Source organism: Gastrolobium bilobum, unplaced genomic scaffold (genome assembly GCF_033153095.1).
Source record: "Gastrolobium bilobum isolate Gb01-03AN ecotype WA unplaced genomic scaffold, APGP_CSIRO_Gbil_v1 utg34599, whole genome shotgun sequence".
Classification (NCBI taxonomy): domain Eukaryota; kingdom Viridiplantae; phylum Streptophyta; class Magnoliopsida; order Fabales; family Fabaceae; genus Gastrolobium; species Gastrolobium bilobum.
The window spans coordinates 126,154-153,357 of record NW_026897329.1 but is presented as its reverse complement, the minus strand read 5'-3'; the positions used below and the strand labels follow the sequence as shown (position 1 = coordinate 153,357).

At 34.4% G+C, this 27,204-nt stretch overlaps 4 protein-coding genes across 4 annotated transcripts; 1 reads left to right on the top strand and 3 right to left on the bottom strand.

Annotated features, from left to right (window-relative positions):
- Window positions 1-3,366: 3,366 nt before the first annotated feature.
- Window positions 3,367-8,508, bottom strand: LOC133306035 (uncharacterized). Its single transcript, XM_061506307.1, has 7 exons — window positions 8,411-8,508; window positions 8,229-8,313; window positions 7,827-7,910; window positions 6,188-6,227; window positions 5,461-5,529; window positions 5,239-5,348; window positions 3,367-3,651 (listed from the first exon to the last, which is right to left on the bottom strand). Exons 1-7 carry the CDS (start codon window positions 8,499-8,501, stop codon window positions 3,516-3,518), a joined length of 615 nt encoding a protein of 204 aa, XP_061362291.1. The 5' UTR covers window positions 8,502-8,508; the 3' UTR covers window positions 3,367-3,515.
- Window positions 8,509-11,280: 2,772 nt separating this feature from the next.
- Window positions 11,281-13,375, top strand: LOC133306020 (uncharacterized). Its single transcript, XM_061506285.1, has 2 exons — window positions 11,281-11,550; window positions 12,227-13,375. The coding sequence occupies exons 1-2, from the start codon at window positions 11,281-11,283 to the stop codon at window positions 13,373-13,375; spliced, it is 1,419 nt and encodes a 472-aa protein (XP_061362269.1).
- A 999-nt stretch (window positions 13,376-14,374) lies between these two features.
- On the bottom strand, window positions 14,375-14,965 carry LOC133306019 (uncharacterized protein At4g04775-like). Its single transcript, XM_061506284.1, has 2 exons — window positions 14,801-14,965; window positions 14,375-14,728 (listed from the first exon to the last, which is right to left on the bottom strand). The coding sequence occupies exons 1-2, from the start codon at window positions 14,963-14,965 to the stop codon at window positions 14,375-14,377; spliced, it is 519 nt and encodes a 172-aa protein (XP_061362268.1).
- A 1,639-nt stretch (window positions 14,966-16,604) lies between these two features.
- LOC133306031 (exocyst complex component EXO70A1-like) lies at window positions 16,605-26,157 on the bottom strand. The gene is made up of 13 exons (XM_061506298.1): window positions 25,869-26,157; window positions 25,500-25,595; window positions 24,865-25,070; window positions 24,031-24,288; window positions 22,105-22,243; window positions 21,803-22,015; window positions 20,688-20,893; window positions 18,924-19,121; window positions 18,719-18,818; window positions 18,142-18,260; window positions 17,906-18,052; window positions 17,006-17,139; window positions 16,605-16,925 (listed from the first exon to the last, which is right to left on the bottom strand). The coding sequence occupies exons 1-12, from the start codon at window positions 26,028-26,030 to the stop codon at window positions 17,022-17,024; spliced, it is 1,962 nt and encodes a 653-aa protein (XP_061362282.1). The 5' UTR covers window positions 26,031-26,157; the 3' UTR covers window positions 16,605-16,925; window positions 17,006-17,021.
- Between the last annotated feature and the right edge of the window lie 1,047 nt (window positions 26,158-27,204).

Genomic DNA, 27,204 nt, shown 5'->3' with positions numbered 1-27,204 from the left:
GAGGGACAGAGAACTGAATTAATCCCCATTAATTGCAACAAGTCGACAAGAGAAAGGGACTTTTGTAGACTAAATCTTTGTAGGATCAAGCAAGCGAAAAAAATTGAAAAATGTGTACCAATTGTTGTTTCATGAAGAAGCATTCCACTATAGGCTGCTGCTGCTGCTGCTTCACAAAATATTATAAATCATCAAGAGCATGCTACAACCAAGGAATTATTATAAAGCAAAACCCTATAGTGTCGTTTAGTTAGTAGTGCTTATTATTTAGTATATTCAGTAGTGAAGGATTAATTATATATATATTGGCTAATATATAAGTTTATAGGTTATACAACATACTTTTATGACTTATGAAGGTGAAACAAAATGAGGGGAGAAAGAATCAAATTCGTAGCGTTTCAATCGTACGTGTATAATGTCTAGACTTTTATTTTTTTAAATCAGTTTTCCTTATCTTTTCTTTATGGGATGCTCTGGTTTCTACAATTTAAAGCTTTGCAACTATTTTCATATATAGAACTGATTATTATATTAAAATAGATCAAGATTACTTGTAACATTTACTCGATTAGAAATCTCATTTTTATGGGTCATCTTTTTTAAAATTTAAATGGGCTCAATAAAAATATTTATTCAACAAACAATCTCTCATTGTTTTTTTCTTTTTTGTGGTAGATAAAAAGTTTAGATTAGCAGAAAACAAACCTAATGAGAATAGAACCCAAACCATCACCAACATGAGTGGACGTTGGACAATTGGATCAAGTGTGCCAATCTTCATTAACTCCCTTTTAACATATGAAATAATAAATACTATGAAAAAAATATATTATATGATAATGTCCAATCCATAATTTTAAAAACAAAAAATAGAACGAGAATAATATGACATTTTTATAATTACAATTAAAATATATCAACTAAAAATAAAACTTGGAAACAAACCAAACACCCCCTAATTGATGGTATGAATTATTTTCGATTCAACGTTAGCTTGAAAATTTCATGGTTTATTGTGTGTATTATTAAGTTATAAGAGTGATAATCTTTATTATCATTCTTTTTTTCTTGGTAATCATATTATCATTCTTTTTTTTTATGTTGATGATGCTGATCTCTATAAATAATTATTATATTAAAAAATAATTGACAAGTAAGTGAAAGTATTCCTAAGATAAAAAATGAATTAATTAATTAAAAAAAGTATACTAACAAAATCAAATAAAATACCCATTAATAAAATTAAAGATATCAAGTAAATAAATGATATCATTCCTAATATAATCATTTTATTTATGGGGAAATCCAATATCATGTTACAGGATATTTGATTCTCATCCCCCAGTCTAATTGAAGTTTGTGCATCACTTTCTTTTTATAAATACCAGTGGAGCCCACTTGTTTTGTCTCAGTCGCGTGATATAAGTTTTATCCTGTGACATAATATTCATAAACCTTTTTATTTATTTATTTATTTATTTATTTATTTATTTTTCGTTATTAATTTGCAACTTATGAATTATGATCATTGTACTACTCATCCCAACGGCCAAAAGGTTCTTTAAATACCAATATATTGCACCAATCGTTTAGGACACTTTAAAATCTTAGAAACATGATCTAAAAATCATTACAAAGGGGAAAAAAGGTAAAGATAAAGAGAATTTGAAAAGCATGACCCCACTAATTGTATTCTTTTTAGGGGTCATTAACGCTCTAAAGCATTCAAAATGTTCATACTTTTCAAAGGCAATGCAACTTTTGCTTCTTTGCTTTGAATATTGCAGTTCTTTGTCACCCTAGAGAACCCACAGCACCCCAAACTTTTGAGGCAAGAAGATAGGGGCACATGATATTGGCATGTAGACAAAGTTTCCACACCTTAGCTTTTGCAGTCTTTAGGAGAGAAAGAGAGAAAACAATAAAAGATTGAATGGCTGTGTTCCCTTTATATGTAGAAGGCCACCCTCTTTTCAGTCCACTCTTCTTTCTATTACAAGTGAGTTTTTGCATGAAAGTAAGGGATTTCTCGGATCTAGAATTCTCAATAATCAGTGTATAATTGTGGGCCTAATTTCTCAAAACATTATCTGTCCAGTGACCTTGGATCCTTAAACTAGTTGGAGACAAACATATATGGATCCATGAAATTTTAGTGGGAGGGAATGTTGTGTAGGTGTGGCCTCTGTTCTAAAGGCTAAGACATTGGAGATGACCAGTCAAAAAGGGAGGTTGCCATGGAAGTTAACGAGAATGGGAGAAAAAAAGTTAACGATGATATGATACGCAGCTTATAAAGATTTTTTTGGTCCTTCATTGTTTTGATTAGGTGAGGTGAGGATAGAAAAAACAAAGTGCTTTGCGAAAATAAAGGTATAAGAATTCAATCTTCCTTCCTATTTCTTCAAATTATTTTCGATTTCTTCAATCTATTTCATGCTAAATATTTTTAGCATATCAAGCGACAGAATTTACACTTAATTCAATCCTAGCATGATAAACTTTAGTAATAATAATTAAATGTTTTATAATTAAATATGATGATAACAAATAGAAACATACTTACACAAGATAAAGTCTAGATGAAATAAAATATAAAAATAACAATCTCTCTCATCTTTTTCATCCAAATATATTAACTTTCCATCTTTTCAGTTCTCACCTGCTCAATCAAGCAGCCCCAAAACAAAGTCGAAGTCTTTCCTCCATGTGATAATGTAGGCTATTCTTGTTTTAGTACGTGAAAAGTAGAGAAAATGTTTATAAAGAAAATGAACTGGTAGTTGCTTAGTTTAAAAAATAAGATGTGAATAAGTTATTAGGATTAATCTAACGGTAAGAAATTCGAATAATTTGCATAAAATTATCGATTTTAGGTGCTCTCATCATAACCCAAAAAAAAAATGTGAATATTTAAAAGTGTAGGGCAATTCATCTATGTTTCACCCAGCAAAAATTTACAAACCCCTAAATCATGAAAGTAAATTGAAAGTGACATTTCACTCTTCAACATACAATATAATAATTAAAATCAATTTTTTTTTTTCCAAATCCATTTTCACTCATTTTCAACCTTCTCAACTTCACCAAATGATTTCAAACGGTGAAGCACCAAACTAGTATTACCACAAGTTACACATAATAAAGTACACTGGTATGTACCCAAAAAAAAAAAAGTACAAACACTGGACACAAACAAAGAGCCTTTACCCGAAAAGAAAAAGAGGGGGGAGGGAGGCCACACAGAATGTAGTATAAATATGCTTCTTTGAATTATAAACACGAATAGGAAACAAGCAGATATTGATCTGGGATTGGAACTAAGAGTTCATCAAATTAAGTTCCATACTAAAGTATTCTATATACCAAAAAAAAAAAGTTTCAGCATTCTATTATTCACAAAGCCACAGGAATGTATAAACGCGACGATATATATGTTGTCAAGTCTCACATACAAGCCCATGTATAATAAAAAGCTCAAAATATTTTCGCTATTCTAGTTATTCACACAATCACACAGTTGGGTCCTTCCCAAACCTCATAAATACATGTGTTGCCAGCATTGATCCCCTACGAGTCATTTCTGCAACTCGGCCAAGCAGTGGCAGCTTTACTGTTTCTCTATTCGAAATTGGTTTTTTGTCCCACCTATTTGATGTAAACTTCAAATTTAGTCACACAGGAGGAATTATTTTTGCTTAATGCTTACATTGTTTATTAAAATTGAAGAAATATTTACTTTTTGGTACGTAGAAGAATTATTTACTTGAGCCATAAGAAATAATGATATATAATTTATTGTTTATAGAAATAATTTACATTAGCATCACAAGCTACGATGACATCCCTGTACAATAATGGATGCAACAGATAGTGTCTCTACTCTAAAACAGAATTCGCATGACCAAAACTACACTCTAAAAAAAGAGTTCATCTTACTTGTGACAGAAAATATGATAGTACTTTCATGTATACATTACAGGAAACTAATATGAGATGCTTTAATGAAACCATCGTGTAAAAATGAGCTTAACGGTGGGTACACAAAGGTCTGGCACTCCTGAAAAAAGAGCAAGGCCCTTTCGCAAATATTCCCTAAAATCCGTTTGCAAGTTCTCAAAGACTACATTACGGTAATAAACACCATTGCAAAACCCTGGGTTAACAATCTGAGCACTAAGGTCAATGTTCAAGATCGTATGGAACTGGAAGTACCACAAGTTCTAAAATTAGATCTCCGCCACTCCTATTCTTAAAATAAAAATTTACTATAAAGCAGAGTTTTGATCAGTGTAAGCATTGGTGGTACAAGATCTCATGATTCTTCCATTATTTTTATATCTCTCAGCAAGGATAATGCTATAGCTTTATTTCTTTAATGTCTCCCTAGTATGATTCCCAAGAGTCTATTTGGAATCACAAAATTTGTGAATTAATTAGGGTTATAAACGAAATCCTTTTACATTGCCGACTGCACTTTTTATTATTTTCCATTCCCCCCCCCCCCCCAGATTTGAGTAGAGTTGATTTCTAAATCAAATTAATTTCAGTTTTTAATCATTATAGACAAAGTAATAAGGAATCTAAAGACATCTCATTTTTTCATCTACTTTCTGCTGTGGGAATCTTTTGTTTTCAGTTCTATTCTATCGGAGGTTTTCATTAAGTCAAATTAGATATGTCTTCTACATCAGAGTGGAGATACACTCATAAATCTAATTCTTTTGTGATCTATTACTATACTCAAGTACTCAAACGCAAACTCATCAAGATCTAAGTAAATAACTTCGTTGAAGAATAACTTGATTTAAAAAGTTCACATTATTAAGGCCCAAGATTGGTTTATACAATTGTAACAACCACGAAGTCAGAATGACTTCCAGTGTTACTTAATACCAACAGTCATGAGTTTGTATGAAAAAGCACGCTTACTCTTCTCGCACATGCAGATGCAAGTATATATATGTACACAAAGTGGTATGGAGATTTTATCACGACTAAGTGAATAGAGGTGCAAGATTATGTGTAAAACAATATCCAGTTCAACAGTCAATCTGCAAATATATTCTCTTCAGTGGCAAAAATATCATCCTAGGGCAATATAGGATAAAATGTGAACAGTTTCTTTCAGTACGGACAAAAATAGAGTGAGAAATGAATCTTAAAATGTCAAATTGAATATTAAAAATAGAAAAGAAAGCAGAAGACAGCAGTGTTCAGGAGATTAATACATACCAGTCCTCATGGCGAATAACTTTACCCTCCTCAACATACAACTTGATTAGTGATACCATATGTATATCCTTCCCCCAGAATTTATAGTATTGCTTATTGTCAATTAATATCTGTATGCAAATTCATGAATTTGGATCTTCCAGTAAGAGATCAAGCAAGCACATGAGCAGAACAACAGATAAAAGTGCTCATACTACATTAAGTGACACCAGATTTACTAACCTCTACTTTTCCTTGTGAAACCATATTTTCTTCAACACTGTATTCCACAATCTTTGACTCACTAAATACCTAAGGTATATGGAGACAAAAAAGAACTTAGAAATTTTCTCAACATTTGGAAGAAAAAAGAAAAGAATGAGACAACCAATCTGCTAACAAACATTAAACAAAGATTTCTACTATTTTAAAAAAATTCTTCTATACTAAAGAAAATAAAAAAAGAGAATTTCTTACTAATTATGCTTGATGATCCATTAGCATGATACATGCTCAATGTTCTTCACTGTTACTTCAACTTTGGTGACACTAGTAATTAAAGAGAGAGATACAAAGGACAAAACCTTGCAAGCAGGAAGTATTCTATTATGCAACAACTTATAATGCTCTCCTTCGTTTACCCTTTCTATGAGTACAAAAAAGATCAAATAAAAGCAAGAATGGAATCTAATTCATTGCTGATAAATGACACAGATACATTACAATTAATATATTGAACAAAAGTTGGTATTTCTTTTGACAGATATTCTTCAGAGATGAATCTCAATTTTCTGATTTAAGGCAATTACTAATTTTTTTTATAACTACTTACGTGTCAAAACTTTCAGCCTATTATTCCATGGGGAAGGATTCTATTTAGCGGAGTTGCAAAATCCAAAAAGTCTGAAGCAAAATTAAGATCAACATGAAGCAAGAGACAAAATGGTGATCAGCATGAAGTAATGAGAACCTTGGGAAGAGAATAGAATGCTGATTTGATCTGCTTCACCCTGCAGTATCAATATTTTAAATTATATAAGACAATTTCCATATATTTAACAATTTTTATTGCTTTCTTGAATGGGTGTACACAGGAAAGTAAAAAACCAGGAAGCTAAACAGTTTATCCATAAGAAGTAAAAAACAAGGAAGCTAAACAGTTTATCCATAAGAAGTAAAAAACAAGGAAGCTAAACAGTTTATCCATAAGTAAAATGGAATTTCAATAATCTCATAGTAGGAACCATGCTTGAAAGAATAGCACAAAAGAGATAACTGCTATTACACGTCAATAGATTTAGATTATTGCAACAGACCATATGCTGGTATAGGATAAAAGTAATGATAGAGTATAACAGTCGCCAGTGGGTCATGCAATGTTGGACCAACATTAAAGCACAGCTTTATGTGACAATCAAATACCGGAAACAAAAAAACCACCTGCATGCATTTTTTTTTTTTTTTTTTGGTGCAGATAAAAGAAGAAATTCAATTTGTACCAAAAAAAAATAATAATAAGAAAGAGAGAAAAAAATTACAAAGAGAATAGAGGACAAGGAATCCTATTAAACAAAAGAAAAAAAAACAGAAAACAACCAAGGAAAAAGGCAAATCAAATAGACTCCAAACGCTTAATCTTATCCCAAATCAAGTGTTGTGCCGAATAAACCTCCTTAAAAATGAGAGTTCCGCTCCAACCAACTGCACCAAAGTGTAGCATAGGTTGCACATAGCCACATATCAAAACCATGAAAAGATAATAATCACCATGAATTGGGGGAGGAACCTAGAACACACCTAACATTCACCAAAAATGCCAAATAAGGAGTTCCATAAAGATCCACAGCTGAACAATTTAAGAAACTAAGACTATATGAGGGACTGATTCTAAGCTAGCACCACACATTACACATATATCAGGGGAAGGAGCCATACGCAAAATATAGCCAATTATTTTTGGTAGAAGAAAATAATACAAAAGATGGGCAGTGGAAGTTGTTCTTTCCAACTCTATTTAGTTCTGTATGGCCACTGATTGTATGCACATTTGTGCATTGAATTTAGGATTATTGCTTATTGTACCAAATAGCTCCTAGATTTGATTAGAGGCTGGGTTTTCATTGCAGAAAGTCAAATTGTGACAATAATACCATAAAGAGGTCAATGTTGAACTACGATTGCAGGCAGCATATAGCTTCGTTCTGTGAAAAAAACCATGCATATTGTATCTAATATTATAAAATCTGACTGCATTTATTTCCATGATTTCAGCATCAGGAAGAATAAACAAACAACAAGCCTCCTCCTTTTTCCAGATTGAGATTCTATAAAAATATTTTAGCATCAAACAATTTTCACAATATAAGATCTCAATGATAAAGCAGCTCGAAACCAAATTCGTTTATTAACCTACCTTTCCAATGGAACACTTGAAACAAGAAACTTAAACCTTCCAATTGTTTGATATCACACCAAATCCAAATGTATAACATCATATAAGAATATTCATCCACTCCAATAAAACCCTCCGTTGATTGTGTCATTTTGGCATTTAGCATGTCTAATTCAGGAAAAACAAAAACAAAAAATTAATAAAATAAAATGCATACCCATGCGCACACATAAGTGGATCCTCAAAAGAAGCATCCGGGGCATAGATTTCAAAGTCGTGAGATGTAGCACAGGATCCATACCTGAAATACAACATCAAGATCCTGACAATAAGAATACAACAGTAGTTGAAAGAGTAGCTTGTTAAGCACAAATCATTTTATCAAACTGGAAATTGTTTTCTTATGTCAAAGTCTTGATAACCTAACATAAGCCAAATCAGAGCACACTAGGACTTTGCTCCTTTCTAAAAATAAACTTGTCACGAATTTCTTCATAAGAAGAAACACTAAAAATATAATTACATTCTTATCCTTGAAGTTCATAATAGTTTTATATCCTCGCTGTAAGCTAAGTATGAATATGTTCTATGCACTTAGCGAGAGAGAGAGAGTGCTCACAGACGCAGAATGTGAGGAATTATGCGATCAGCACAACGCTTCTTTGCACCGGAATCGCATGCTTCTTTATAACTGCTCTCCATCCCTTCAAAACAAAAGCCATTAAGTTACGAAGAAATCAATAATAATAATAATAATAATAATAATGAATTTTACAATATCAATGAATAGTGTTGGATTACCAGCTGAGAAAGTATTCGTTGCAAATTTTCTCGGAAGCCAAACAGAAAGTTTGAGAAAGGGAGCGAAGTGTTTTGCTGTCATCACATTCATTTTTATAAAAGGACTTATTTAATAACAAAAAAATACTTAAAGAAAAGAACCGTACTAACTAACATTCGTGGCGCTTTGGCCCTCAACGTGGCTGTTGCCTCAGAATTCACTTAAAACGGCACCAGTCAGCTTCGTCGCTTACTCGCTGAACCAAAATTGCTTATTAGTCCCTCAGCCGCCAGAATTTGAATATAACCCCTTCTAAGTTCTAACGATCCACACGTTACTAGTGGAGGAGAATTTGACAAGTTACCTGTCAGACATTGATACAGCTTGAGGGAGAAAATAATAATAATAATAATTGAATAAATCGTATTTATCACCAACATATTATGTGAGAAAATTCTAATTATTAAAGAAGGGATGAATGGTGATCATTTTATAATTTTTTATCTTAATTTTTTGAGTAAAGACCCAAATTGGTCCATGACAAAAAATGCGGTGCCAAATTAATTCTTAAGAAAAATAAGCTCGTAAAATAGTCCCCAACAATGTGAAACAGGACCCACGTTAGTCCTTCTGTCAAACCAAAATTGACGGTGTGAGTGACGGTGCTGATGTGTCACGTTAAGTGACATGCTGAAGCCCACGTGGAGATCTTGGACGACGTCGTTTGTTGAAACTCAGCCACCTTGGACAATCTTTTTTTGTAAAACCCAATTTTGCCCCTCACCTAACCGTTGGACACTTTTCTTTTTCCCCCTCTTCTAACATCGACACTTCATTGTTGAGAACAAAGAAAGAAGACCGTGGAGTAAACCCTGGTGCCTGCGTTTGGAATATTACAAACTTCTTCCAGAATCGAAGGGAACCAGTGGAAGACAAAGACAACTTGGGAGACTTTGTGAGGCTGAGCATACCGTTCAAAAAGGTATGAGTATTTATATGTTGAAACATTTTTGTATTGTTGTTTGACATCCTTTGTTTAATGGTTGTGGTCCCCATGTTGTTTCCCTTTTGTTTAATGCTTGTTTTTTTATGCACGAAGTGGAACATTGTGGTCCATGTTTCCATTTAGGGTTTTGTTTTAAAAGAAAGTAGCAACCGGGTGGTGTGGTCCCTGCCATGGTTGACCCATTTAAAAACATTTAAAAATCCCATGTTAATCGTTGGAATACATGTCTGCATCCATAAAAAAAGGTTTCTTTTTTATTGCTTTGTATTGTTTAACACTTTCAAAGTCTGTGGCTTCATGGTTTAATGATAGGATTGGTTTTTTGGTTTTGACAGATGTCTGAATACATAGTTATTGTTTATCATCACGATGGTATGTTTATCAGAGATGAAGATGGAGTGATGACCTATATATATGGAAGGGTGGACTCATTGCCGGAGATGGACATTGACTACTGCAATATTCGTGACCTTGACACCCTGTTTAAGCAATATGGGTATGAAAAATGCAAGAGGATGATGTGGCTATAGCCTGAGGTACCCGATTTGGATCTGGGGCTGAGACCTCTTAGTACAGATTCAGATGTGTGTGCTATATGTGAGGCTGCTTTAGGGAATGGCAATGAGATACATGTCTACTTTGAGGGCTGCATCTCAATTCCCCAGTTTGCTTCACCTACACATGACAGTGAAGAGGATAATATCATTAATTCAGCACATAATGAGGACCATGAAGAGGTTGATGATGGGGTCAGTTCACATGAAGGTTGTGCACAAGGTGATGTTGGGGTCAAAGAAAATGAAGATCATGCACAGGCTGCTGATGACCTTAGTGCACAAGGTGATGATGGGATGAATTTGGATGAAGACTATGCACAGGCTGCTGATGACCTGAATGCAGAAGGTGATGATGGGATCAATTCGGACCATGATGAAGACAGTGCAGAGGATGCTGGTTATGGGTCTGAAGAAGATAATGCAGATGATGACCATGCTACCTCACACTCAGATTCATATGAAAGTGCAGAGGATGAGGTTTACAAGCCTCCCCCACCTGGTGTTGAGGATGATTCAGAAGATGATGATGATGATATGTCAGTGCCAATTGTAGAGAAAGAAAGGCCTGCAAAACAGACCCCAAGGAGGAAGGCAGTCAAGAAGGATGCCCCAATACAAGACTCTGAATCTGAAGAAGTTGATGAAGAGGAAGCCATGATGTCATTTGAGGAAGAAGGATATACCTATCTGTCCGAGGAGTTGAGGACTCCTCATTCAAGTGATGATGATGAGAATGTTAGACCTGTTATGCCAAAGTTCAATGAGCAAGCTTCTTTTGGGCATGTCTATTTAGAACTTGGTATGGAGTTTATGAATCTGGACCAATTTAAGTGTGCAGTAAAAGATTACAATATCAGTCTTGGGAGGAACTTCGTATGGGTTAAGAATGACAAGGTGAGAGTAAGGGCCAAATCCAGTGTAGAAGACTGTGAATGGATGGTGTATTGTGCCTGGAACAGTAAGCAAAGCACATTCCAAGTTAAGACTTTTAAAGAGACTCATACATGCTGCAGAGTCTTCAAGAATAAAAGGGCTACAAGAGATTGGGTGGCCAAGAAATTGGAGAAGAGAATAGTAACACAGCCCAAGATGACAAGGACAGAGGCATTTGAGCACATGAAGGAGGAATACAATGTGCATTTGGATATGAAGAAAGTAAGTAAGGCTTTGAAAAAAGAAAAGAGGACCATTGAAGGTTGTGAGAAGGAGCAATATGGAAGATTAAGGGAATATTTAGCAGAACTGTTGAGGAGCAACCCTGGCTCCAGTTGCAAATTGCAAGTCACCCCCCCAACCTATTCCACAATCATTGCCAATATTTGACAGAATGTACATCTGCCTTGATGCTTGTAAGAAGGGATTCAAAGCTGGATGCAGGCCCTTAATTGGGTTGGATGGATGCTTTTTGAAGGGCTATTATGGAGGTCAATTATTGAGTGATGTGGGTGAAGATGCAAACAAACAATTCTATGTGATTGCATATGCCGTGGTTGATAGTGAGACGAAGGACAATTGGAAGTGGTTTCTGACATTATTACAGGAAGATTTAGGGGACCATGCAGTATTTGGTTGGAACTTCATTTCGGATCAACAGAAGGTAAGGTTTTTTTGGTTGTGCTTCCAATTATTTATTTCATATAGAATTGTCATACTTAATTGTATTTTGGTTGTTAATGAATATTTTGCCATAGTCCTGTTGTTGATGAAGTTGTTCTTAGTAATTTTGTTTGGTGATGTTAATGAATATTTTGGATTGCCAAGTTTGTCCTGTTTGTTCTGGTTGCTGTCATTGATGATCATGTAGTATTCTATTTGATGTCCTTCGTATGTGTGTTCTGTGTTGTTGCCATTGCCTTGCTGTTAATGAATATTTGCAAGCAAGCTTCTGTTGTTGCCATTGTTGTCATTGATCTTATTGAATATTGTGGATTGTTTACAATTTTTTCATCTCTGTTGCTGCCAATGTCATGCAGTATCTGGTTTATGAAATCATGTGGTATGTGTGTTCTGTTTGCCTTGTCTAATGATGTTTAATAACCTTAACTAGTCCCCCACAAATATTATCGAGGACCATTGTAGTCCTTGTTCTTTAACAGAAGGGACCATTTTGGTCCCTAACAATTTTATCGGGGGTACAAATTGGTCCCTACAACAGTTCTTTTAATATGGTCACTTAAAAATCCAGCACTGTAAATTCCCCTTATACATGCTGATATTATTCATGTTGATTTGAGATTGTATTTTAATTTTTATTCATTGTCATTCACATACAGGGACTTGTCCCAGCCTTGAAGGAAATTATGTCAGGTTCACACCACAGGTTCTGTGTACAACATGTATGGAAGAACTTCATCAAGCAGTGGAAGGATAAAGAGACAAGAGGAATTTTATGGGAATGTGCTAGATGCACCACTGTTCCCCAATTTGAGAAGGTCATGCAAAGGCTGAAGACTCTAAACGAACCAGCTTGGAAGTATCTTGACAATATACACCCTTCGTGTTGGGTTAAGGCCTATTACAGTCACTGGCCTAAATGTGACAATATCACGAATAATATGGCTGAGGTGTGGAATGCAAAGATTGTGAATTATAGGGACAAACCTATAATAACATTGTGTGAGGAATTGAGGTGCTACATAATGCGAAGGATGGCAGCACACAAGAGGATTCTACAAACCTTTAGGGGTAAGATAGCACCTGCACAGCAGAAGAGGCTTGACCAGTTGAAGGTTGCAAGCAATTCTTGGACACCAACATGGACTGGAAACTTGGTCCAAGATCTCTATAAAGTATCTGGAAAGGGTCAACGTGTTGGGGTGAATTTAACTCAACAAACTTGTAGTTGTAATGTGTGGCAGCTGACTGGATTGCCTTGTGAACATGCCATTGCTGCCATTGCACACAAGAATGAACCTGTGGAAAATCATGTTCACCAATGGCTGACAGTGGATGCTTTGCATGCCACTTATGAACACACTCTCAACCCAGTCAATTCCCAACAATATTGGCCAGCTTGTGATGCCCCAAAACCACTTCCTCCACGCTTGAAAAGACCTATTGGACGTCCAAAAAAACATCGCAAGAAAGATCCCACTGAAGAGCTTATGAAGACCAACAAGAAGCTTAAGAAGACTTACACAGTTCAATGCTCCAAATGTGGTCAGACTGGTCATTACCCCAAGACATGTGAGGGACCTGCTGGTGGATCAAAGAAAAAAACTAAACCGGTTAATGTTGAAGTTGGCCAGTCAAGGACAGTTGAAGAGATCCTCATGAGCATGAGTCAGGGCTGCCCTCCACTAGAGACAAGCAGCCAGCATGCACCAAATGCAGCTGAACCAAGAGCCAGCAGCCCACCACCATGCAATCCTGCTGAGGCAGTGACCAGTGAGACAGCAGTGGCACCAGAGCAAGATTCATAAGCTTCATGACTACACCAGGATTCATGCCACCTAGGCCAGCCCCATATAACTGATTTGGAATTGTAATCACTGATATTAGGCCAGTTCGAATGTCTCAGTTGGCATTTTTTTGTTATTAGGCCAGTAGCTTGGAATTGTAATTAGGCCAGTTTTTTGGTTTACTTTGGTTTTGGCCCTGTTTAAATTATTCACCAATGGCATTTTTTTGTATGCCTCTGGTTATGGCCATATTAAGTATGAAAACTTTGTTTTTTTGGGAAGATGGCATGTTCCTACTTAATGGTTTAATATGTCAGTGCCAATTGTAAGTACACAGACATGATATCAATAGATTACTAAATCTCTTATGTTATTACTATTTTTCATTGCTATCATTAATGTGAAATGAATGAAAGATTATGTCAGTTTGGTTGCTATCTGTATTCACTGTCTTGATTGTATTCAATACTGTCAAACAATACTATTTTTTGTTTTTGTCATTACCATCTCTTTGGCAAATTGCTTGTCATGCTTATATTTTGTATGCTGTGTCATTTTGGGGTCATGTGTAAACATACCTGAATTTTGGGGTCATTACCAAATTGCTTGGCAAATTGGTCCCTTTTATACCTTATAAGTCCCCAACAATTTTGGTCGAGGACCATTTTAGTCCCTGTAATATTTTACACTAGGTCAAATAGGTCCCTAACAAATTCATCGGGGCCCAAATTAGTCCCTGCAAAACATGACAGTAAAACCAATGCCACAAAAAGCTGTTACCACAGAAGCTCATTCCCCCTTCTGTATAATTTCCTCAATCCTTGTTGTTACTGCTCATACAGTCTTTTGACCATTTTAATTGGCATTTCCAGATAACTTAATACTTAGCAGGTTGTGCTTTAAGAACAATCAAGTTCAAAGACATTAACCATTTTAAGAACAATCAACATCTCATTACATCCCAACAGTGGTCTTTCCATTACAGAGAAGCATACATATTACAGATTAAAAATGAACATTTCACTCCACCCTACTACAAAGATATAAACATATTACAAAGACAATGATAATGGATCCAGCAAACACCCTAGCACACCTACACACATGCATCATTTCCTTCTCAACCCTTTCAAAGTCTGCCTGCATCTTCATTGCTATGTCTTCAATCTTTATACAGTGCTCATTAATCTTCTTTTTGTGGTCATTCACCTCCAGTTGCAGTTCATCATTGAGCTTCATGTCCAAAAAGTTCAACTTGAACTCCATTTCAGCTACATTCAACTCCAACTTGTTAATTGTCCAATCTTCCAGCTCCATGGTATCAGATGTAGCATCATCCACCCATGTAAAAAAGTTACAGTATGGCTTCTTTTCCTAAACAAAATTCAAATATACAGTTCATAAGATTGAAATACCAAAAATAACGCATGAAAAAATCAACCTCACCTTGAAGTTGGGGCACCCAAAAAATGAACTATTAGGGTTTCTAGGTGTCTTGGAGGTGTAAACAACATTGTGCCTCCCACATTTACACAATGGAGCAGCTCTCCTTCTTCCACTTCTGGACCCAAGCGAACTACCTGAGCTCCCCCTTCCAGAAGACATAATCATGGCATAAACACAAAGATCAACCCTAAATCGAACAGTATACACCCACCTTCCCTATACCGTCAATCAATTTTCCCCAAATTCATGCGTTCAACCTTCGATTCGATACCATGTTTTCTGGTTTAAGTTGAACCCTAACAAACAAACGACGATGTTTCTTGGATGAAAGAGAACTGTGTCCAAGGTGGCTGAGCTTCAACAAACGACGTCGTCCAAGATCTCCACGTGGGCTTCAGCATGTCACTTAACGTGACATATCAGCACCGTCACTCACACCGTCAATTTTGGTTTGACAGAAGGACTAACGTGGGTCCTGTTTCACATTGTTGGGGACTATTTTACGAGTTTATTTTTCTTAGGGATTAATTTAGCCACCGCATTTTTTGTCAGGGACCTATTTGGGTATTTACTCTATTTTTTTTCTTTATTATCATTAATACACTTTTTAATGTTTAGAATCCTCTCATTTGACTATAGTCATGTTAAATAAAAAAAAATTGAAATTTCTAAAATTACTTTAGATAATTTTATCTAATGTTCATCAAAATACATACGTAAAAGTAGGTAGAAGTTTTCTTTTTCTCTCTCTTCTCTTCATATAGGTCGATATAAACCCTATACATTTTTTTATATATATTTTAATGAATATTAAATAAAGTTATTTAAATTAACTTTAGAAACTTTAAACTCATAAAAAAAATCCACTCCCATGTAATAATAGTCTTTAGCAGAATCGGAGGGACTTAACTCCCTAAAAGACAGCAAGAAAAGAATATAAATTGTACTAATGTGTTAAGTTTAATCTATTTAATTTCATCGTTAATTAAATTTGGACAATTAAACTCTCATCATTCAAGTAGTGCTTTAAACCAATTTCGAGAGCTACAAAGCACGTAAGCCTTTAAGACTTGAGCATAATGTCGATTAAGAAATTTTTATTCCCTATTTAGAGTATTAGGTAATCCGTAATTCTTCACACTTTTTTATTCCAATGCTTTCATCTCTAAGACAAAACGAAAGAAAGAAGTATCAATTTTGATAAGGAAAACGTTGTCGTCGATTAGGTATGTTCGAATAGAAAACAAATGAGAGAGAAAGAGAAAGGAAAAGAAAGATTGATTTTAAGTCAATATTCCTCCCATTTTAAAGTTTCATAAAAGAATAGAAACAAAACAAAGAATTTTTATGAAATCCTCCAATTTTTTTATTTTTATGAAAATTATAGAAATCCTTTAATTTTTAATATTTTAAACAAAACAAAAAAAAAAACGTAACGGCGTGTTCCTTTTTCCGTCACGTCCATTTTTATTTTTATTTTTGAACCATTCCTTCCCTTCCTAACATCACAATATACCCAGAGAGAAATATTGCAAACTCCGTCACTATTACGTTTTGTATGTTCATTAATAGTTTTTATACAATTGAATAATCAATAATCATAATGAGAAATAACGATACATCAAAGACTCAAGAACATAGTAAAAGCCCAAATTACGTAGCAAATTTTACTACAGTTTAATAATGATAAACAAAACTTGTAACAAAATTGGAATATAAACAATTTTTTTTTAATAAAAAAAAGTCCTGTTTAAATAAGGATGCAACACATACTACAAATTAAATCTTTATTGCAAAGTCCCGTTTCAAATTTGATGGGAGGGTATTACACCAAAATCATATTCACAATGCATTGGCCCTCAAGACTAGAAAGAAAAAATATCATATAATTACAATCACTTGCTTACATAGTTCTTAAAATGAATGCTCCAATAAAACGTAGAACTTGATAGTAAACATGCATATGCTTTGGAGACTATCACCTCAAGCAGGAAATCAAATGAACTATACAGGCAATCTAAGCAAGCAGTGACATTCACCCTCTTATTAAAGTTGCTGCAATACCCATCAGATATAAATGATAACTCCTTTTCATTTCCTTGAATCCTCCACCACCAAATACAACCTGGTGAATTACCACTTAAAGTGAGAAAAGAAACCAATCCACAACAAAGAAACCATCATGCATAAGTTAAACAGGCCTACCTTATCAACAATTCCTTTACCGCTTCGTTTCTGTCATGTTTTTTCCTTCAAAAAATTCACCCAGCATTCTATCTAGATCTTCTGCTGTGTATTTGATGTACTTCTGAGGATTCTTTCCACTCTCCACTAAAGGCCTGTAATATATCATACAAAAACCACAAATGAGTAGGAGAGTGAATCAGTATCTTGAAAAAAACTGTAAGATGGGTTAATTAGTCAATAAGAAAAGTTGAAGCAGGTAACACCAACAATTAAATGATTGTGCTATAATGGCCCAGATATATTTCAGGATAAGTTGCTGTTGACCTCCCTAAAAGTTACATCCTAAACACTTTCATTGCACATAGTTTAAAGCCTAACATTATATACCCATTCATGTTTCATAAATATACTTCAAATAACTTGAACCCTTTCTAGATTTTAAAACACTGGATTGTTGAAGTTGGTTTGCACAAAACTTCAAGGGGGTGAAGTATAATTTACCCTAAATTTTAAGGATAGAAAAGATATCTTCCAATTTTTTAAAATTTTATATTATTATAATATCTTTCAACTTGATTTGATATTAGGGATAGGTTATTCTACCTACTTCTTTTACTGTCTACTTTTGTCTATCACTCTCCAATACCATTAAATCAAAATCTCAATAGGAGAAAAAAATGATAAAGGTAGTTGAGATTTTGATCTAACGGTGTTGGAGAATGGTAGGTAAAAAAAAAGTAGGTAGAATAATCTATCCCTTGATATTATATGTATTTTTGTCTCAAAGGGCACAATGACATCATTTCACATCCATGAACCCCCCCCCCCCCCCCCCCCAAAAAAAAAAATATCTATATATATATATAATTGATGGCAATGACGTAATAAAGTTTGAAGTCAACTAAAATGGGAACACACCCAAAACGCTTTACAAAAGATCTATAGGCGGGCAACAAGACTTCAGCAACTGCAAGTCTAAGAGACTCTCGCAACTCAGAATCAGGAACTGTCCATTGAGATTGTTTCTGATGGATTTCCTCAAACATAACATTGAATGACTTAAACCTGACAAAAGAAAACCAACTGATGTGTCAAAAGGACAGAAAATACTTTTCCCTAAACGAAAGTCCATAAATAAATAACTTAAAGGCTACCTGTCTTTAACAACTGCCCTTGAAGCACCACTATTACTTCCAGTTCCACCATCACCACCACCAGTACCACTCCCACCACCTGATGAGGTAAGGCCCTGAATAGATAGGCACAGGAGAATCTGCCAAGGGAAAGAATCAAAATTCAGCAATGGCACAGTCCCTTCTAAAATAGTTACAAATAAATAAAGAGGATGACTTCTGAGCTTTTATCCAAATGATTTTACAAAGATCAGAGCAAAAAAAACACATGTACCAAGAAGGAAGACATTACTTTTCAAAAGAGAAAATGGATAGAAAAGAGAAATACAATGGCTTTCACTGTCTAATTTTGTCACACACACACACAGAAGATTAAAAACAATAAACAGAAAATAGAATATCATAAAATAAACAACTTAAACAAATATTAATGTTATTGCAAATAGAGCATTCACATGAAACCAAACATCATGAAATTTTAAGTCAGTACACTCAACCATCTGCCTTTATTACTAATATTATCACGTAACAAAATATCCAAGTAACATCTAAGAATGCTGCAAGACATGTAGCAGTCAGCTGGGTCATTAGAAAACACCTTCGCCCACGCATTTCTTTTGTATTGATTTGCATGCTGCTGCACAATCCTCCTATGTCGTTGTACCCAATCATCCCCCAGCAAATCCTTGGCTTCAGACCTAAAAATAGAAGAGGATTAGGAGAAAATTAACTTTGAACCACCAGAGTTTGCAATAATACTACCATTCAAAGAAATTAACAACCAATACATGTCAAATACATACCTCCGAACCGATCTGACAATATAATGAATATTGTTCATGAGGAAAAGATGTGTCAATGCAAGGTCTTTATACTGCTTTGATTTCCCATCTAAATTGGTTTGCAAAGCTTGCATTATTCGCATTGTTACAGATGCTAGCTGCGAAGAATCATCTCCACCTTCAAATTCTTGGAATAGATGCTTCAAGGTGGACCGGTAGCTGCGAAGATTTAAAGAATTCTAATCAGGTCAAATATGTGAAGATCTATGATGAAGATACTGACGAAATTTATAAACACACACGCACAGGAGAGTACACAAGCTTAAGCATTATTCAAAAGTGAATTTTAATAGAAATTTATCTTAAATATAAAAACGATGAAATAGAAGTACGGGATTGCCCAATGCCCTCATAGATACTAATAATTTATGATATGGCAAATAAAACTCAGTTCAAAATAGTTGGAATTCTTCAATCAGCTGGAGACAAATCATCAACAGGATGGTTCGGTAAAGATCTGATGAGGTTGAAGACAACACATTTGCAGAACTTCAGACATGGTGTGGCGAAATACCCATCGCAGTCACAATTAATCTCATGGACAATGCAACGCAGTACTCTGGTTCTACATAAATTCAAAACTCACAGACAGGCAACCCAGTATTTTGCACATGTAAGGTCAATCTTTCTCCAAAACTTTACAAAAACATATTTCTTTATTTTCTCAATTTCTATTTCAGGCTAGTTAATTTCTTTTAGTTTCCCAGCAAATCACTTTCAAGAAAAAAAAAAATTCCCACTAGCACAGCATGTCAAGACTAAAAGGGGATGCAAAATGCCCCACTGTATGGACCATAGTTAAGATGCATAATTTCTGCAACAACCTAACTACTTGGGGTTGGTTAGATTAAGTCTATAACTATTTTTTAGCATGGGATTCGAATCGTATTGAATTAATGACCTTGGGCTTGTAGTAGAAGTACTAGACTAGTCTTGACCTAATTATTAGTATAAACAGGGCCAGAAGGTTAGTATTTATACTAACAAATAATATTAGGGTAGCTTCTAGTATCTTTGTATTACTGTTTTACAGTTCTTATTGTACACTAGAATGTGCTGGATTATCTTTTAGCTTGTGTTTCTAGATATGTTAGTTAGTTAAGAGTTTTAGTTAGCATCTGACTCAGATCTGAGTCAGACTGAGCTCTGTAAACAGAGCACCCTTGTATCTGAAATAGTGTAATCAATCATAAGAATATTATGGAGTTTTCTCTCACTTTCTCTCCCTTCCTCACCAAACTCTGATAAATAATTATGTTAAAGTGCTAGTGCAGTACTACTTGTACAAGCCAAAGCCCACTTATAATTACAACCAATTGAAGATATTTGGCAAATTAGATGAAAGATATAAATTTGAATTATACAATAACATTTTTTTTTTACAGAAAAAGAAACTTCATTAAGGAAGAAAAGAAGAGTACAAAGTTAGACAATAAAAGGCATCCTCTCAGGAAAATAACAAAAAACACCTAGAAAATAAGAGATTGATGATACGTGACGTGGCATGCCAATCTCACTGTATGTCTAAGAAAGAAACCCCACTAAAAAGTCCATGAGCAAAACACCACAGAACTGTAAAATAAATTTAGAAAATCTAATTATTTAAGAAAAGATATAAACAGTGACTAACATCTTTGACATCACTGAACACAGCAAGGAATGCTAGAATTAACTTGATGATATGGCTACAAAATATGGATCAGACAGAAACACATACGAACTTACTCAAATAAAAACTTCACGTAGTTAATAACGTAGCTTGTCAAAGGATGGACAGTTCCATCGGTTACTGCAGTCTTTGTAGCATCCTTTTCAACTGCTTCTTCAAAATCTCCAAAAGTCTCCTGGGCTGTTTGTGCAAGTCGTTTTGTCAAACTCATTGCAGCTTCTCTTATTTCAGTGCAAGCTTTGCCTTTAAAAAGTGCTTCAATCTGCAAATTGTCAGGTGAAAAAGTTCACAATAAGATTATAACACCATTGCAATATGCCTTGTGTTTGTTTTCCTCAAAAAATCATTAGAGCCATGGCTAATTTAAAATCCTGAGACACAGGTTGAATGTAAAAACTAGTGCAGATGAAAATAACTACAGACCCACTCTAATGAGAGAATTATAATTCTTTGATTGATCATAAAATTGCCTATAGACATGAGCTGTCTGAAGCACCCCACTCTAATGAAAGAATTATAATTCTTTGATTGATCATAAAATTGCCTATAGACACGAGCTGTCTGAAGCACCTGTCAGAGGCTTTTAATATTACTAAATAATTTTTTCTCAGACAACTGAAAAGGGATACCATATAGTAATCCAAGTGAAAAGTCAGTGGCATGAAATAGCCAATAACAGTGTTATAATAAATAAGGAAAGCCGGGATTGGTTAAAAAAAAAAAAAACCACTCCCCGTTAAACCCGACTAGCGAGTGTGGGGTGGAGGAAATCCTTGTACGCAGCCTTACCCTTGCATAATTGCAAAGAAGCTGTTTCCTGGATTCGAACCCATGACCTTTCAGTCATGAAGGAACAGTTTTACCACTGCTCCGGTTCACCCCCTTTAAAACCACTCCCCGTTAAACCCAACTAGCGAGTGTGGGGTGGAGGAAATCCGTGTACGCAGCCTTACCCTTGCATAATTGCAAAGAGGCTGTTTCCTGGATTCGAACCCATGACCTTTCAGTCATGAAGGAACAGTTTTACCACTGCTTTGGTTCGCCCCCTTTTACAAATTATAAATTATAAAATAAAAAATTATAAATTATAAATTGACCACATAAAATTTATGAAACCAATGCACCAGAGAGATAGTAGGCAGATTTATGATTTTGTATGTCAAAGCCATACCTCTGAATGGAGCTCTTGCATGATTTCATACATGTCCAAAAGTACAAACAACTTTTCTGGGGACCTCTTGCTTTTGGCTATTGCTTCTCCAAAACTAAGTAGCATGGAGACACTGTTTGTAGTTACCTCAGCAAAACACTGTTCACTTAGTGAATCAAAGCCTTCAAATATCTGATCACAAACTTTCCTCTCACCAGCAAACAACAATTTCACCTGTTCATGGATAATTACAAATTTTAACGAAATAAAAAATAATAAAAGTGAAAAGGAAAAACGCAGCACCAATTCTACAATCTTTTTACCGCTATTCGCATGAAATGAATCCAGTTTCCAATTTTGGCTTCCAAAATCTCCCATTGTAGCTTTTGAACATCGTCTTTGTTGAGTTTCTCAACTCCAAGTTTTTGGAGGCTTTCTTCCAATACATTTGAACGGGCATCTCTACACAATAATAGTGATAATCATAATTAAAGTGTTGTATTAATATTAGTTGTCATGAACCAACTCTACCAAAAAATTAAGCTAATTGGTGAGGATAGAAAAATGGTTTTATATTATATCTCTAATATTAGTAGTTGTTGAAAATGTGTATTATAAGAGTATTTTTATGTACTTTACCACTGGGTGTCTGCCGTCTGGGTTCATTGAATGCTCAGGAGTCAACCCAAATCATTTAATTATTGAAATTAGGGAAACTAGGATCCATGTATTTATTACCAAAGTATTATATATGCAGATCCTTGTGTGTAGTTGAAACCTAGGTGTCAGTAGCGGCCAGTAGCACCGCTAAACCACTCAGTAGCATGTGGCAGCGGCCAGCCACTTCAACCGCGACGCGACGCTGGCCGATAGCAAAAGGTATAGGCGTGTACAGGTGTGCAATGCGACGCGACCGGCTATTTGACATTGATTGTGGAATTATGTGTTTGATTTTGTGGAATTCATTGTTCATTTGTGTTTAATTTTGGATCCTTCCTTTATGTTCCTTGTATTTGACATTGATTGTGGAATTGTGTGTTTAATTTTGTGTGACTTCTTATGTTTGAGCATTTATATTTGTGTAGTATTAGATTGTTAGTATAATATATGTGGAATTAATACTTCACCGTAGCGGCAATAACGCTACACCGCTATACCATTTTCGGGGTCGGCCGCTAACTGCTACTGACAAGTATGGTTGAAACACAGTTCAGCATATGCCTTTTAGGTTTTCATACTCTCAAGTCTCAAAATGATACCAGAGTCTCGATGATCAAGTGGTCAAGAGTTGAAAAGGTTAAATTTCAAAACAAGGTAGGGTAGGCATGTACATTTTTCAAGCTCAAGCTCCAAGGGCTCTCGCATGAGGGAGCAAGTTAGAGATGTAATAAAACCATTTATGAGCCTTCACCTAACAACTTTGTGTGTTTGGATTAGAGTTTGTAAACTCGATTTTGAATAAACTTGTTTTTGAAAAATTGACTTTAGTTAAAAGAGGGTTTAAATGAATTGATTAATTTTTTACAAACATTTATTTGAAAAGTGATTTTGAAAGACATAATGGATGTTGTTTGGATAGTGTCAATAAAAGTCACTTTTAGATATATAATTACCAAAAAGGATATGGCTTTATCTCTTGGGTTACATTCAAAATAAATTAAAGTTAAAAATCTAATTCTAAATAAATTGATGGTGAAAGAATTCCTTATTTTTCCTTTATTTTCCTCTGATGTGGATGAATTTGCATCACAGTAGTTGATACCACTTTGATAACAAATCGAAAAATGTTCTAGAAAGAGAAAAAATAAGGACTAAAAAGAGTTACAGAGACACGGGGATGGAGACAATATAAAATGATGGAGGTTGAGACACATTGCGTCTGACACACAAATATTTATACTAGACGAAAGAGTATTCAACTGTTTAGCACAAATCAATCACTCCTCAATTTAGCTTGTCAATGACCAACTCTCCCAAAAAATTTAGCTATTAGCCTCATGAATAACAGGCCTCATATCAATTAATGACTTGGAATGAATCCCCAATTAATCACCTTGATTCCAGGGTTGACACTTGCTTAATTCACAAGACTATTATTGTTAGTTTCATATTCTTCTAACATCCTTGAACATGGTAAAAAATTAATTTTCATACACATTACTTTTACAAATTTTCAAATGTAGAATTTTACAGCAAGGCAATTTCACCTATTCCTTCTGGAATGGAACAGTTAACTAAACAAAGAGAACCTGTATATTTTGAGTAACTGTTGTCGGTGACCAGCTTCAACCATTTGCTGAGCTAAATCATGTAACAGTGGCAAAATTCTTGGCGGTATAAGAGCAGGAGGTGTGTATACAACAGCATCAGCATTATTGTTGTGAAGGTCAGAATGGTGATGAGAAGGATTCTTGCCACTAGGATCACCCTCAAGGCCAGGTGATCCTGATGAAGGTCGCATTGAGTTCGGAAGGCAATCAAAGAGACGCTCAGGTTCCACAGGTTTGCTGTAATCACACAGAATAAAAGAACTTCATGGTAACACTAATAGAATTTTCATTAAAAAAAATAAAGAAAGAAAAGAAATCACATGCTCACTATATAACCATATTTTATAGGTAAAATGTCAAAGATGCCACAAGGTAACCATTATCCTTTCCTTTTATTGAAATCCTTAAATAATTTCAAGATATTTCTATGATAAATACTATCAAGGAAACCATTATGCAACTAACAATATAAGAAACATAAACATCACCAACACACTTCAAAATGAATTGGACTCTATATAAGTTTTTGAATATCATAAAATGAAATGGATTGCCCTCACCCCTGCCCTCGTTAGTCGGGGTTTAATAGGGAGTGGATATATGAATAAACCAAAAATGACGAGAAACATATCCAATGGTCGCAGCAAGAAGTTGGAGGAACCAACTATTACAAAGGTTGCCGTTTTTATTTAAAATTAAAGATTGATTTATCTGATGACACAGAACCATCAATTGTTATTGAGTTCATGCAAGCAAATAAACTTTTCATCTAAGATGCCAAAAGATGAACAACAACAGGCACAAAAATAAAACCTGTAAGACGATAATAGCTGCTTAAACTCATCTTCTAGGTTAGAAATAGCTTTAGCTAGCATATTATTAGCATGGCTGATGACAGCATCAGTGCTATTAAAATCCCTCTTACTGCCAAAAAACTGAATGTTGCTTCTCAACTTGTCAATTGCTTCGAGATAGTTTTCCAGGTCTTCATGTGGTCCTTCACGTATTTTTGCCTCTGCCTGTATAATGGATCAACGAGAATATAAAACAATGTAATGGGGGGAGAAAAGGAACCCCAGGAAACAAGTCATAAATATAACATACTCTGGACCACGTATATTACAGAAAAAAGAAAAGTCCTGAAGTTGTCATCCAGTAAATCAATTTTTTTATGTGGATATGAAATTTCTTATGTCCCTCCTCTTCCAAACTTAATAAAGTACAAAGTTGAGCTTAACAGAATCATTTGTAGCACTTCACAGTACAAAAAAAGAAGATAGTTAATATCCCAAAAGCTTAAGCTATTAGGTTAAAACACATGAATCATTTAATATTAACACAGACTAATTTAATTCAAATAAACAAAACTATTTTGTGAGAAACAGATCATGGGGATTGAATCAAACAGCATGCAAGCTAGTAAAACCATGGTTTACCAGAAAACCAACCTGACGAAATTGATCAAAGTGAGCCAAGATAACCTCAGCAATCTTCAAAGTCTTATCAATATTCTCATGAGCTTTCCTAATAGAATGAGTTCTAATCTGCAAACCCCAAATGAAAAGATCCAAAATTTAACAATCATATAACAACAAAACAGCCATAAATCCACAAAACTCCCTCCAGATCCCCCACATGGGTTGTTTGAAAAACAAACAAGAAAGAAAACCCCAGGTGGCAAAACCCCAAATTCCATCACGACCAAGTCAAAGACAAGTCAATCCAACAAAACCCAATTTCCCCCTCCAAAAAAAAAAAAACCCATTTTGAAGTACATTTGATCACAAAATTTTGTGGGTGTGAAGAAAAAGGGGGACCTGAGTAGGACGCATGGCGGTTTCAAGGGCGGAGAGACGGTGGTCAAAGGAACCAAGGATGGAAACAACGTTGTCCGTGATGGTTTGGCTCTTCTGCAGAGACTCTCTCATCATGGCTGCTTTTTCACTGAGCAAATCAACACTTGCCACCGCCATTCCCATCTTCTTCTTCTTCTTCTTCTTCTTCTTGTGCTGCAATGTTTTGTTGGCTCAGACAACATAATAGAGTAATTAATGGGAAGAGTTTCTTTTTTTTTCAATTGAATTGGTAACAGTTGTGATGTAAGAATGGTCCCACAATGCCAGTTTGGACACTGCATTGATTTGGCACACAGACACGCCATGTCTTTCCTTTCGCACACACTCTCTCTGTTTCTTGCCTTTCTGGTATTCAACTGTTATACTTGTAACCATTTTTTATTTTTATTTTTGGTAAATGATATTTTTTTTCCTTTTTAAATTCCAATACTTTAATTATCTCTTATTGAAAACTGTAAATAAAATTACAATAATAACAATATTTAAATCAATCACAAAATTATTATATGCAACACTCTAAAATATATAATTCAATCATAAATTATCACAAACAACACTCCAAAATATATTAGTCAATCATAAATTATTACAAACAACACTCTGAAAATATACAAATCAATTATAAATTATCATAAACTACACTCCAAAAATATATAAATCAATTATAAATTACTACAAATAACACTCAATAAATATATAAATCAATCATAACTTATCATAAACTACACTCCAAAAATATATAAATCAATTATAAATTATCATAAAATAAATTTCAAGACATTTTACATGGAAATATTTTCTTTGATGATTTTATCATTACCATATTAATTTTTACAATTGACATGGTAATATTTTTCCTATACATAGAGACTACATAAATCATTAGTCATTCATTCAAAATTGAGAAAAATCAAAGAGTGAAGGGTTTTGAAAAATCTTGAAAAAAAACTATACTAAGAAAAATAGAGAGAAAAATAAAGGAATTTTAAAATGAGAAAACTTGATAATAAGAAAAGCAAAAGTAAATACCAAAGGTGAGAATAACTTCTCTCTTTCTTCCAAAATATAAACTACATAAAAATATTATTTTATTATTTATTTTATTTTTCTTCTCCCCCTAACCAGTCCCAATGAGATATCGAGTTCTATTTTAAGTTATTTATTTCAACAATTTATATTACAACAATTTATATTTTTGCAATTTATATTTAAGTAATTTACTTTTCTGCAATTTATTTTATTCCATACTATAATTATATACTTATGTATATATATTCTAATATATATTTAAGCATAG